This window comes from Pyrgilauda ruficollis, unplaced genomic scaffold (assembly GCF_017590135.1).
Source record: "Pyrgilauda ruficollis isolate IOZ18807 unplaced genomic scaffold, ASM1759013v1 scaffold76, whole genome shotgun sequence".
NCBI classification, from domain to species: domain Eukaryota; kingdom Metazoa; phylum Chordata; class Aves; order Passeriformes; family Passeridae; genus Pyrgilauda; species Pyrgilauda ruficollis.
Window position 1 is genome coordinate 2,840,121 of NW_024529488.1, and position 13,857 is coordinate 2,853,977.

Here is a 13,857-nt window from a genome sequence, read left to right on the forward strand (position 1 = left end):
AAAAAAAAAAAAAAAGAAAAATTGAAATGTTTGAATAATAGGAGAAGATCAGAAATCTGATACATATGACATGGTACTAAGTTCTGGTTTAATAACACAATTAAACTGGATGCAAAATAAATTATCTTGATTAAGATTTTTCAAAGACCAAAATCTCATACTTTGCTCAAGCAGTCAACAAGTTAAATAGTCTTTCAAATAATACATGATCACCAGCAGATGTTTCTCTGGGAAAGTGTCCCACTAAGCTGTCATGTAATTCACAAATTCAAAAATTATTAATGACCATTCACTAAAACCATAATGATAGAAGATCAACTGGTTTCTTGCCATCCCTTTGCTCTAAATCTTTGCCCTACATCCCCACAACAGCAGCAACACTTAAGCAATTTGCCTTGGTCTGATTAGCTGTAGAGAACTTTGCAAGAAAGAGCCTGATAATTAAGAGTGATCCAGTATATCATTAGTTCGATATTTTTTTCTCCCCCTCTTCCCTGGGTAAACATAATTTCATGAGAGAAAAACAGTTGTAGATACCCAAAATTACATACAAACACTTCATGAAAGTAGTAAGAAACAGACAAGAGTTTTTGCAGATTACATATTACACAAACTGAAAAACCTTTACTTAAGCAAGACTGCTTGCAAATCAATAAAAATGCCAGAAAGAACCTAGCAAAAGTAAGTAGTGCCAGAAGATCTCTCCCACTAAAGTAAATGAAGTAGTAATATAACCTGGTATCAGTAGCATCCATCTCTACACCTCTTCTTGTGCCAGTGATTTGATGCTCTACATTGATGTTGTTTCCATCCTCAGAAGGCAGCAATTCCTTGACAGAAGTATCTGAAGCAAGTGAATACTGACTAGAAGTTCTATTTTCTTTGGAGTAGGCGTGAATTACAAGGCTATGAGCCATGTCCAAGTCATCTTGAGCAGGTAACATATGTGTCTGTTCTGGTTATAACAATAAACAGAATGGAAAATTTCATTTAAAACACTCAGGTTTGGCATAGATATAAAGCTATGTAACTTCGAGCCTCATTTAACAAAGTTTGTATTCTCCAAAGACAGATTAAAATCCCAGATAAACACAGTCCTAAGAGAACACTTTTTGTAGTAAGAACACAAAAACTAACATTCAGCAAATAGAAGTAGATAATAAATGCTACGCAAAATGTGTAACAAGTCCAGGTAATTTCAGGTTGTAGCTAGTTAGGATGAAAAGGCTATGCTTCACATTAAAAGTCTGAAAAGATCACTGAAAGTTACAGTCATTTAAGCTTGATCCCTCTCTTTTGTCCAGTTTATGTGCCCAGATCAATTTAAACATGTGCTTTCTAAAACAAGTCACAGAAACAACTTTTTAGCAGTGATACAGTTGGCAGTATTCAGTAGGGTGCCTGCCTCTTTCCAGCCAGCCTGCATTGGCTGGACTCACTACATGCTACAATGCAACAGGACTAAAAGCATAAAAGACTCTTGACCTCCTGCTATGCAGCAGCATGTGGAAGAGCTTTGCAGCCACTGCTCCATCCCTCCTTAGGTGGACCCAGAAAGCACGAGAGCAAGGCTTTGTCCCATAAATCAGATCATACCTTCAGTGCTTGTTTTTAACTGGAAATTTGGATCACCCATTGCAAGTAAAGTCATAGCAGCTTCAGTGCTTCCATCGTTAATTCCTGTGAAGTTGTTCACACACATTAAAAGTCACAAGCACATTAACCAGAAATCCACTTATCCATTTTCAAAATTTGACACTACTACCACTACAGTGAAGTAGGTATTTTTTTAATTGACCTTATTTATGAATTAAAATGCTTGTAGACAAGCAGCCATTCTCATCCAGCAAATTCAAACTACTGTTGAAACAGTGAGCAGCAACATGACTGCCTTTAAGGGTGTACTGGATACAGGTGGCAAGGTGTTGGCAGCAGGGGCCTGCCCTGGACACAGCCAGTTCCAGCTGACCCACTGCAGGACACAGCTAAGCCTGTCAGCCAAGATAGTGGCACCTTTGGAAACATATTTTAAGAAAGGGGGAAAATATGTATATTGGTAGCAAGTTAACAGGAAATACATGAGCAAGACTGTTTCATATCTACCTTTGTCCACATCTGGATTTTCATGTATGATTGTTTCCTTAAATACAAAGAAAAACAATGTCAAAGTTCTATATAAAATGACCCCGTAATTTTTATTTAATGCTTACATATAAATTCCGTGCCCACAAGTTACCCTGGTTTTAAGGTTTACAATATTTACTAACACAGTTTTCCCACAGGTATGCCTCACATCTGTGTGGGACAGGTACCAATCTAATAAGCTACACAGTTGCATTCAGACTCAACAACAAGAGACTGCTGAAATAGCCTTGTATGACCAATGAAACAAACAAAAGACATTCTTACAGCTGTTGAGGTGCATTCTTCTTCCCTCTGTACTACTGGTTGGATAGAAGCACAAGTAAGACTTTCAGCATCAGTAGCCACCTGCACATCTGGGATATTCACAGATATTTCCAGCTGTAAAAGTAATTACAAGTATTTCAGTTCATCAGATGCGAAAGAAAATCTGTCAAATGGAAATTTTTATAAACCTCACATATGTAACAGATGTTCAGCATCTAGAGAAATCCTTTGCAAAAATCATACCTTCTGATTTGAGAAGGAAGCAGTGAGAAGGAACAGAAGGCAGAACAGGTACTACTACCTGTAGCTAAGTGGAAGCACCAGACAACCTACGGCCTTGCTTCTAGTCACTCACTTCTCCACTGAACTAAGTTATGCAGCTGAGATCTTTACTCAAATGGGTTTTCTTAGTTTTACTCTTTTTCTGCCTTTCAAGTCTTCAGGACAGAAAAACAGTACAGACTTATTTCCAAAGCAAGATAGGGAATCAATATGCTGACACACAGAAACATACCCACTCACTATTTCACCTATTTTTTTTTCTTCCTCAGCAATGTGTTTTCACTGAGAACTTCAGACATTTGACATTTTCAGAAATGAGGACTTGAAATTTTACAGGAAGTCGATGATATTTCCAGGGAAGTTCTTACAGAAAACACTGCTCAATCTGGGTTGCTCTCCAAGACTTGCACTTTACAGACTTTCGACTGACCTATTTAAATTTTACAACAACTAGGTCCTTGGGTATCTAACCACATTCCTCACTAATACTCGTGTCTCCTAAGCGTTAAACTAGGCAACTTGATTGTAATCCCCACAAATTATATACATTCCACATCTCTGAAATCAAGGATTCAGCAACAGTTTCCATACAGCAACTTTGCTGCCAATTATCGTTCTAGAAATCCCTCTGTGTTTTGACTGAACATTAAATTATTCTGCTGTTTCACCTGGAGAAAGAAACAGTGATTCATTCAGGTGACAATAAAAAGCAGGATTTCAATGGTCAAAGAGAGGAAGAGGACTACAGTAGTGGTATGCAAAAAAGCACTAGAAAGCAAATAGCACTGAAGTGAATGGAAAGTAGTGATCATGGGGAAAAATAATAGAAAAATGTCTTCTACTGGATAGTGTAAGACCTAAGCATGATACAAATGGTATGAAATAAAGGATGAAGATTGTACTGGCCATGACTGGGATGAAGTTAATGTTCTTCATACCAGCCCACATAATGCTGTCTTTTGGATTTTTAATTACAACACAGTTGGTAACACACCAGTGTTTTTGCTATTCCTGCATCATGTCAAAGCTTTATTCCCATTCTTTTACCCAGCAAGGAGGTCAGGGGTAAGCAAGAGGTCAGGAGAGTACACAGCTAGCACAGCTGACCCAAGCTGATCAACAGGGAATTCTGTATCCTATCATGACACACTCAGCAATAAAAGCCCAGGGCAAGGTGGGAGAAGAGGAAGCCACTCGTGATTAGGGCATTTGTCTTCCCAACTTACTCTTACACAGACTGAGGCCCTGATTTCCAGGAAGTGGAAAGCAGCAAACAAATTCCTTATTTTGCTTTTCATTTACATGCAGCTTTTCCTTCATGTATGTAACTGTCTTTATATCAACAGAGAAATCTTGCCCTCCTAATTTCTCCTTGTCCCACAGGAAAAGGGAGTAAGCAAGCAGATGTGTGTGTCTGGCTTCAGGTCAGGTTTTAACTGCTGACAGTTAAAAGTTTCTTGGCAAGGGGGACATGACATACAGAAACATTTTCCTCGTACCCTCATTTCCTAACATTCAAATATGAAATTGAAGTGCTCCATTTGATCCATCTTGGGCCCCAAAACACATGGATGAGCATCAAGTCTGGGCCTATATTCAATCCCAATAAACAAATTGCTGAGTTCCCTGCAGACCTATATACAGCTTGCAAACATAATTACATAACTGGATTTTAGGCTTATGCAGTTTTAAGTTCAAAACCAAATGTATGTGCCAAGTAACATCCCTGCTACTCTCAACACCATTCTTAACTTGAACTCGGATAAAACCCAAATACCCAGAGATACAATTAGAATAAAATCTTTTCAAACAATCAGAATAAAATTACATATGCAGAACCCAGCTACACAATACCTCCTCCACGGTTTCCTGTATCTGCATAGGAATTGGTTTTGGAGATCGAAGACCTATAGGAACAAACACTGGAGCCTTGTTTACTTCCTCTGATGCAAAGCATTCATCTTCATCATCAAGCTCAAAGTCATCTGCCTCCTCATCCTCCTCCTCCTCCTCTTGAGAAGCCCGGAGGGTGACAAAGGTTATCTTTGAACTTCTGGGTTCCTTCCCAGATTTTCTTCTCTGTGTAGTCTTCAAACTTTTGTCTCTGGTAACACTCAGTTTAGCTTCTTGCCTTTGACTCCCCTTCTCACTGCAATCAGCCTCACATTCAGAGGCAGAAGTAGCAGTTTTTGGCTCCAACACATGTTGTGGCAGCGCTGTCTGTTTTGATGATCTCCTGAACTGCCTTCTAAAGTACAGAACAAAAACAATGAAATCCAAGACCTTCCAAAGAGAAGGAGACTACAGATCAAAATAAACTAAATTTAAAAAAATAAGTTGTCATTGTGACCAACAATACAAACTATTTACTTCTTAACTTAATAGTGACAAATAAATATTTAATCAGAAATTTAATTTCTTCCTGTGTAATAAGGTACTTACTGCAAATACGTACTAAGCAGTTTCAAAATGCTAGAAATGTTCACAATTAAACTTACAAGATACACAATTCTTTGATTAGAAAAGTATGCAATCATTTAATTTTGAGGGATGTGGAAGACACATACTTTTTAAGTCATAGGAACACTTCCAGTTGTTGTTTGCTAAAGCAAGACTAGAAGCCCCAAACTATGATACTTTAATTGATCAGAATATTGTTTACAAACTGAAACTGTTAGATGGTAACTACTTACCTGCTTTGGTTTCTCAGACAACATTCTCTTCAATAATCAGTTACCTACAGATTCCTTCTTCAAAATCATCGGCACAACCACTCTGAGTACCAAAAGAAATTACAAACTTTCCCCCCAAAATATCCTCCTTGGTAAACTGGTGGACAGTGGAAGCTAATAGTACCAGAGGACACTACTAGCACAAAGTTTCTCTTCAGGTTAATCCCACAATCCCTGTGCCCCCAAAAATGGGTACTCTCATGTCCTCCCCTATAAAATCAGGAATTTCTGTTGAAACCATGAGATAGCTTGGTGAGAGTGCTGGCTGTGTTCATTTTATGAGAATATAGGCAGAGTAAGAGACAAAGGAACATCTGCTAAGTTCAGATGGAAGACACAAAAGCTGACATGCTGTATGCACTCACATTACTCATGGCAGACCTATGGTCAATAACTCTCAATCAGCTGAGTTTGGTTTATAAAGCAAAACAGTTGTTTTACCTCGTGAGATTTCCTGAATGCTTTTCCTGTGAGGCAGAAAGCTGAGAATCTTTATCTTGCTCTACATGTCTCTCACTCTCTGAAAATATCTCCGGAGACTGGAGTGTGGTGTCCTGCCTAATTCTCTTGCAACATGTTCCTTCAACATTCTCTGCAAAACTGTGTTTTCTTGTAGCTTCTGAGAAGGATCCAGCTTCCACTGTATTACTGAAGTTTTCCTGAACAGAGGAGATTATTATTACCGTATTAAGTGCCAAACATTTGTAACTGGTTTTGGTGACTTAAAGAACTTAGTTTGAGGATCTTGAGAACGTGCCCAGCTGTCATCTCTGATAACTTAGCATATTCTTCCTCATTGTCTTTAATTTTGGGTTCTATAGCAGAGGTGTTATTAACTGGTATTATCTATGATACCTGAAGTCCCAGTGCTGCTGGTAGTTAATAGACCAACACCATGCACAATTTATCAAGAGGAACAATTCTTTAGAAGCTGGAAAGATGAATAATTTTCTAAAATTACCTATTAATTTAAAGAACAATTTGCAGGAATGAAAATTTTTTTCTGCCTTGGGAACAAGATAGGAAAAAAAGCTATCATACTCTATATAAAAGCATTTAAATATTATTCTACATATACGTAGACAAACATCAGCAACCACAGTTCTGTCAACAATGGATACTTGGCTAAAAGAATATGTTAACTAGAAGTTTAGCGATCCATATAAAAAATAGGGAACACCAGACAAACTTGACTTAGTTATCACAGCTTTAGACAGAGTTGGAACTAGTCTGGGCTAAGTTAGGCCTGCTGAGCAAATTTAAGAAGGTCTGAACTTTGTTCGCACTCATTTTAATTTCTAAGTATACTAACAGATTTAAGGTAATATCTGAAGTTAAGGTAACTGCCTTAATTTCCATTGTTCAATGAATAACAAAACAGTAAAATATTTTTCAACAGCATAAGCATGTATTTATTGTAATGCAAATTTCTGATCACATAAACCATCAAACTTAAGACAACAGGGTATATTAGGTATTTCCACAGGTTTTTTTCTAATTTAAAAAAAAAATTAGAATTTTTTAAAATTCTAATTCCATTTATTCAGCATGGTTTCCAATAGTGAATTTTTAAAAAAATCAAATAATCACATTAACATTTTCCAGCCACATACTGGATTTCTGTGCCACTTATCCTTCTAAAAACTTGGGCAAAAGGATTGAGGTATAACTGGCTCAAAATACATGATCAGCACTTACCCCTGATACACCTGTTTTTAACAACACCAAAAACTCTTCTTCATTTCTCTCAGTATTGTCCTCTTCCCTGTTTCCACACTCTTCAGGATAATCTCTTTTCCCAGTAAGTCTCATTAGGTCTGGCCTCAGGTTCCAATGGGGTTCCCCTCCTCTCTGTTCACTTTCTTCTCCAGAACTTAATTTATCATTGGACCTACAAAAATATGTTTCAACTTTTACTTCTGAAGAACCACAAAGTACACTCTACAACCTTGGCTTACTATCAGATATTTAATACTTCAAAATGAACTTAACTTGTGTTTCGAATTTTTATTTGCTTAGTTGGCTACATGTAAAAAAAAAAAACAAAACCATAAAAGAAGAAAAATAAACACTGCATAAGGGAGATAATTCTTCTGCAGCACTGAACATTCCTGATTAGTTTTGCGAAAGACCTTAGGAAAGAAAAGAACATTAAGTCAGATAGACTGGAAAGCATCTGCTATACCAACACAGGTCTCCAAAATTAAGCAGCCAGAGGAACACTACATTCACTAATTTCAGTGCTCAAGGTTCTACTGCTTTCAAAAAGGATGCAATTCTTATACCTGTTCAAACATGTTCAGATTGGTAAGACAGAAGTCTTGGCCTTCTAAAGTCATGGTTTGAGAAAAGGGGACTAAGAGTAATCAAGAAGAATACAATTTCGTCAGCCTCGTCTCAGTCCCTGGGAAAGTGATGGAACAACTAAATCTGGAAACTACTTCCAGACACATGAAAAACTAACTTGGTAAGCATGGATTAGTAATGGGGAAGTTACGCTTAATCAACTTGATAACATCTTTCAATGAAATGACCGGATTGATAAATGAAGGGAAGCAGTAAATAGTGTCTGCCTGGACTCCAGTAAGTCTTGTAACACTGTAGAACACTGTCTCTTCTAACATGCTGATAACTGAGCTCATAAAGTATGGACTGAAAGTCCATTAAAAACTGATTGTCAGGTTCTGAGGTTTGTGATCAATGACACAAAGTCCAGTTGGAGACCAACCAACATTGTGCCCCACGGGTTAATACTGTATTGAGTCCTGTAAAGTATCTCCACAAAATAATCTGGATGATGGAGCAGAGTGTAACCTCATCAAGTTTACAGATTAGACAGATCTAGAAGGAATTGCTTCCCAAGGACAAGACATGCAAAGGTTATACTGGCCTCCAGAGGGACCTGGACAGGCTGGAGAAGTGGGCTATGGGAGCCTCAGGATGTTTGGCACAGGGAGATGCAAAGTCCTGCACCAGAGGAAGAGCAGCCCAAAGCACCAGCACATGCTGCAAACCACCCAGATGGAAAGCAGCTTTGCAGAAAAGAACCCGGCCGTCCTGGTGGTCTCTGGGTTGAACATGAACCAGGGAAGTGCTGTGGCTGCACAAACAGTTGATGGTGGCCTGGGCTGCAGCAGGAGCAGTGTTGCCAGCAGGCCAAGGGAGGTGATCCGTGCCCCTTGTTCAGCACTGATGAAGCTGTGCCTGGAGGACTGAACCAGTTCCGGGCTCCCTGGCAGGAGAGACCTGGACACACTGGAGACAGCCCCTCAAAGGGTCACACAGATGGTAAGGGGCTGGAAGCATCTCTGCTAAGACAAAAAGCTGAAGGAGCAGGAACTGTCCAGCCTGGAGAGGAGGCTCAGGGGGAGCCTTCTCTGAAGGATCTGAAGAGATCCCTCTTCAGCAGTTCCACAAAACCCTAAGGGGAGGCTGCAAACAGGACAGAGCCAGGTTCTTTCCAGGGGTGCCCTGTGACGGGACAAGAGACAATGGGCAAACAGTGCAGGACAGGAGGTTCCTTCTGAGCACCAGGAAATCCTGTTTCACTGGGAGGGTTACCAAGCACCGGCTGCCCAGAGAGACTGTGGAGACTCTCTCCTTGGCAAGATTAAGCAGCTGTCTGGACACACACTATTGGGCCACCAGCTCCAGGTGCCTTGACTGGGGGGTTGGACCAGAAGACTTCTAGTAGACCCTTCCACCCTCAAACATTCTGTGAGTCTGTGAAAGTCCACCATCATAGAAGACAAGAAGATTGTCAAGCAAGGGCCTTGTCTTGTTAGCACAAAGACTCTGGGACATGATTTCAGCATAATTTATGGAAGAGATTTTAGAGAGTTTTAGGGACAGATGCAAACCAGAAGTTAATTCCAGAAAACAGCAAAATTTTAAAATAATTTGGGGCTGCTCTGTGTAAGTTAAGACAGAGCAAAAAGTAGCTTATAACATAACCCAGAGCTGTTGCATGTAAGTGGCACTATCTGCCTCATACTGCACATACATTACAAGCATCATCACAGGAGTTCTACTACTGGAAAGAAAAATTGAAGAGACTCAGAATATATCTTATAGAAACATAAAGTGAGCTTGCTGTCTTCTTGTCAGTTCTCAGTTATAAGCATTTATTAGTGAGCAATTCTGACAGCTAAACCCTGATTACTTGCTTCTACTCTCACCCATGAACTGCCTTCTAAAAAGGGAAACAGCCTTGGAAAAAAACCCTAATCCTGTTAAAAACTGTTCTATTACTTAAGAACGCCACCTAGTGACTTGCACAGCACATAGTAGATAACAACTAGTACAGCTCAGAGCCTGTGCTTCCAAAATCAAGTGCTGTATAAAAATAACTGGACAAATGCACAAAATTTTTAAAGCACTGTCGCAGCTTAACCACAGCAGACAAGTAAGTGCCATGAAGTCAGTCAGTCCCCAAACCCCAGGGAGGAGGAGAATTGGAAAGAAAAGTTAAACCTTGTGGTTTAGAGATGAACAGTTTAATGATCATAACAAAATAAAATATAAAATAATGAAAAGGAGAGGCAGACACACAGACAGAGGGTAATAAAACATAAGGAAACAAGTGATGCACTTGAAACAACTGCTCACTGCTTGCTGAGTGACACCCAGCCCATCCCCAAGAAGTGTTCAGCAGCTCCTGGCCAGGTCCCTCCAATTTATGGAGTGAGCATGATATTCCATGGTATGTAATATCCTTTTGGCCAGTTCACACCAGCTGTTCTGGATGTGTTCCCTCTCAGCTGCTTATGCACCTGCTCACTGGTAGACCATGAGACACTGAAAAGTTCTCAGCTCAAGGTAAGCACTGCTCAACAACAACTAAAATGTCAGTGGGTTACCAACATTACTCTCATATTGAATCCAAAATGCAGCACTGTACCAGCTACTAAGAAGAAAATAAACTCTACCCCAGCTGAAACCAAAATGAAAGATTTTTAACTTTGGAAACAGGTAGTTTACCTTTCTGTGGTATCCTGAATGCCTCCTATAGCATCTGCAGATAGACATTCTTCTTGCTCTCTTTTGCTGTTGTAATTTGGTGATTTTTTAAAAGAACAAAGCGTTCCTGATGTCATGCTTCTTGAATTTATGTCTAGATTGTCATTATTGGCCAAATTTCCCACAAGCAACAATTCCCTCATGTCATCCTTTGATTTGAGAAAAAAAAAAAAAAAACAATATTAGCAAAGTATATAAAATATTTTATTTATTGTTATAACAAAATGTATCGCCTGTAAAATACAGTATTGCAAATTATGATCATGTTGCTAACCTGAGATGAAACTTCATTTAAAAACTTACTAGTAGTTTATGGCACCACTACTGCTCTTTGTTCCTCTAGGAAGGCATTTAGCTAATAAAAACAGATACTAAAACCAATATAGTCCTTTATGAGAAGCAACCAAGGAGCTCAGGAGAAACCCAGCAACAGAAATACAACATGCAGGTAACTATTCATGTATCATGAATATGACTGAAATGTCAAAATTCAAGTGAAGTCTCTGTATGTCTTATCAACGTGTCACTAGCAGGATTTTGGAAAACCCTGTAATAGCATGCAAATACTGAACAGGAGTTCTTACTAGGCTGAAATTAACTAATGCATTTACAACAGCCTACTTAGATGCCTTAAAAAAAAGCTAGTGTGGAACCAAGCATGAGTAAGGGTAGTCAGAAATAGAATCTCACTTTTGAGGCGAAAAGGTTTTCAGATTCTTCTGCCACAGGCAGATTCTCTCCATGATTCATTTCTTCTTCATCTGGGGCATCAAGTTTTTGTACTACTGGAGATCCTTTTTTGCTGTATGTTCTTTCTAGGTTTGGTCTAGCTCTTGGAGACTCAATCCTTATGAGTTGTCCTGGTTTCAGAGCACTCAGCTTGCCTTCTTGGGAGGTAACTTTTTCAGTACTGGTGAATTTAAAGCAAACAAACAAAAACAGAAAATACACACTTGACTTTGGTTGGGAGAGAAAAAAAGCACTTCTGCAGTCAAGTTTTGAATTAACACTTACACAAGAGACTGCTTTGTTTAAGATTAATAAAATTATATTTTCAAATATATTTCTCATTCATGGTTAACCTTGGAGCAGAAATATCAAAATGTCTTTGTCAAGGCATTCTTAACATAAAAAACTATTTGAGTTGCTAACCATACCAACATCAAAGTATAAGCAGTCTAACACATACTTAAGATCTTATTTTAACAAGAGTGGCAGTAAAATAGAAGAGCACATGGATGGACAAATGAAAGTCAAGTCTCCGACATTTTTCAAAATTTCTGTTACATATCTTACACGTGTGATTGCTACTTAAGCAAATACAGACCAAGTAGACCTATGAGCTCATACAAATCAAGTATGTGCCAGATAAATCATGACAAAGAGTGCAGCTAAAAAAAATGTGCTCTGAAAACACTGGAAGAAGCTGTAGGCACTGAAAATTTAAGACTGTAGGATGACAAAAGACAAGGAACAGAAGAATTGACATTTGCAAAGGTGTCTCATTATGCACAGACAAAAGCTTTTCAAATGCTGTTTTGCTAAACTCAAACCTCACCTGCTTTGTTCAGACAATAAGGTTTCAGAAATAGAGAGGACCTGAGGCACCTCTTGCTGTTCCTGTTCCTCTTTGCTCAATACATCTGCTTGACACAATACAACTTCATTTTCACCCTTTAACTGACAGTAAAAGAAGCATGAAGAAAAATAAAAGTATATGAGTTTCTAAAACAGAAAATACAAAAATAGAAACTATGCTATTTTCCCAATTGGAGTAAAGGTAAGAATCACGTTATCATAATTCAAGTTATACCCAAAAAGAAACAGAAATCTTCATACTCCTGGGATAACTAGAGTTAAGTTCTTAAATACTATGTGCACCCAAGCATTATGGGAAACTCTTGTCTATTTAGCATTCAATCAATTCCCTAATACATGGAGCACTGTGGAAACAAGATACTTCAGCAAACGGAAAACCTTTGAAAACTGGACACAGCAGAGGGCAGCACAGACATACCCAAGCCACAATAACATAGCCTCAAGATCCAGAAGGCCTAATAAGCTTTACGTCTGTATTTGCCACACTGGTTCCACAAAGAAGTCCCTCAAACATATCTTTCAACACTTCACGCCTGTGACAGCTTGACTAGTAAAGAGGAGCATCAGACCTTCTCTGGTTCTACAGATTTGCCCAGTACAGAGCAGATGCATGTGCACAGTTCACAGGCCACAGGTCAAAAGAAGCCAAAGCTAAACCGCAAGGAATTATCTCAACTAGGGGTGAGCCAACTGTGGCACTGATGGGAGATGAGAGATGAATGCAGGACACAAGTACTTCTCATAGGCTCAAGAACAAAACCAGCTATAACACCACTCCAAAACATCAGTCACTCTTGCAAATTTTAGCTGTATTCCAAATCCAAGGCAAGTCTACACAGATATCCCTACATCCATGACATGATTCATGTGCAACCCACAAAACAGTTACAGAGAACACATCACACTGTAAATTACTTTTGAGGATTTATACATCTTTTCAAGTCCCTAGTAAAGTGTCTGTGGGGATACACAGTGTCATTTACTTGTACGAAATAGAGGAGTATCAGGTACTCATGAAGCCAGTTAAAGCTTATCAAATTTAAAAAACTCCTTTTTTCATAAAAATAGCTGTCCTCGGCCTTTGCTTGAGACCTTATACTAGATTGCTCAACACAGACTTGATTCATCCAAACAGGAAAGATGAAATGAGAAAAAAAAAGGTAATTCTTATGCATTTTGATTCTAGTTTGTATAAATGTGCATAATTTTTTCCTATCCTGCATTTCAATCAAAAGTAGATACTTTGTAAAAAAAATACTTAATACTTCGAGTTGTAGACCTCACTGATTTCATACCTACAATACCTCAGCTTACCAGGGTTTGGGAATTTTTAAAATTTAATATATTGTCTCAGCTTCAGGCAATGCAACTTCAGTGTTTTCACTTCACTTCATAAGTGAACATGCACTTCAAACCAACTTTGAAGGCAAAGCCTTGCTCTTATTAAAGCTTACCATGACAGTATTGTCAAACTCATCTTTTTGCTCTGCTTCAGGCATTTTCTTGCTCTCATTTTCTGATATTTGTAATTCCTTTCCAACAGTTGTTACCAAGTTTGGCTTGTATCTCTTGTTCCATGCCAGCTGAATAGGTGGAAGAGGTGCATATTGACATTCTTCTTGAGTGCTGTTTGCGTCATCAATGCAAAGTTAAGACAGAAAAAATAATCCAAAACTTAGTACAAACACAAACACAGGTCCATTAGTATTACATGCAAAAACCACTGAGTTTTGAGAAGAAATCTTGTGAACTAGAAGTTCAGCTAAGTTTAAATTACAAACAACAAATTGTTCCAGCGGAGATTTTGAAGTACCGG

At 38.6% G+C, this 13,857-nt stretch overlaps 1 protein-coding gene across 3 annotated transcripts in view; it reads right to left on the minus strand.

The window, feature by feature from the left end:
* Positions 1 to 13,857, minus strand: part of BDP1 (B double prime 1, subunit of RNA polymerase III transcription initiation factor IIIB) — a 47,986-nt gene that overhangs the window by 10,934 nt on the left and 23,195 nt on the right. For all 3 annotated transcript variants that reach the window (XR_005956774.1, XM_041486373.1, XM_041486374.1), the window contains exons 22-32: positions 13,496 to 13,667; positions 12,001 to 12,122; positions 11,133 to 11,352; positions 10,404 to 10,591; positions 7,122 to 7,314; positions 5,865 to 6,082; positions 4,546 to 4,939; positions 2,410 to 2,523; positions 2,104 to 2,140; positions 1,597 to 1,680; positions 736 to 955 (exon numbers count right to left, since the gene is read on the minus strand). Coding sequence is in view for 2 of the 3 variants with exons in the window: in XM_041486373.1 (XP_041342307.1) it covers positions 736 to 955; positions 1,597 to 1,680; positions 2,104 to 2,140; positions 2,410 to 2,523; positions 4,546 to 4,939; positions 5,865 to 6,082; positions 7,122 to 7,314; positions 10,404 to 10,591; positions 11,133 to 11,352; positions 12,001 to 12,122; positions 13,496 to 13,667 (1,962 nt within the window). In the remaining variant the exon portion in view is untranslated. The remainder of the gene's footprint in view (positions 1 to 735; positions 956 to 1,596; positions 1,681 to 2,103; positions 2,141 to 2,409; positions 2,524 to 4,545; positions 4,940 to 5,864; positions 6,083 to 7,121; positions 7,315 to 10,403; positions 10,592 to 11,132; positions 11,353 to 12,000; positions 12,123 to 13,495; positions 13,668 to 13,857) is intronic.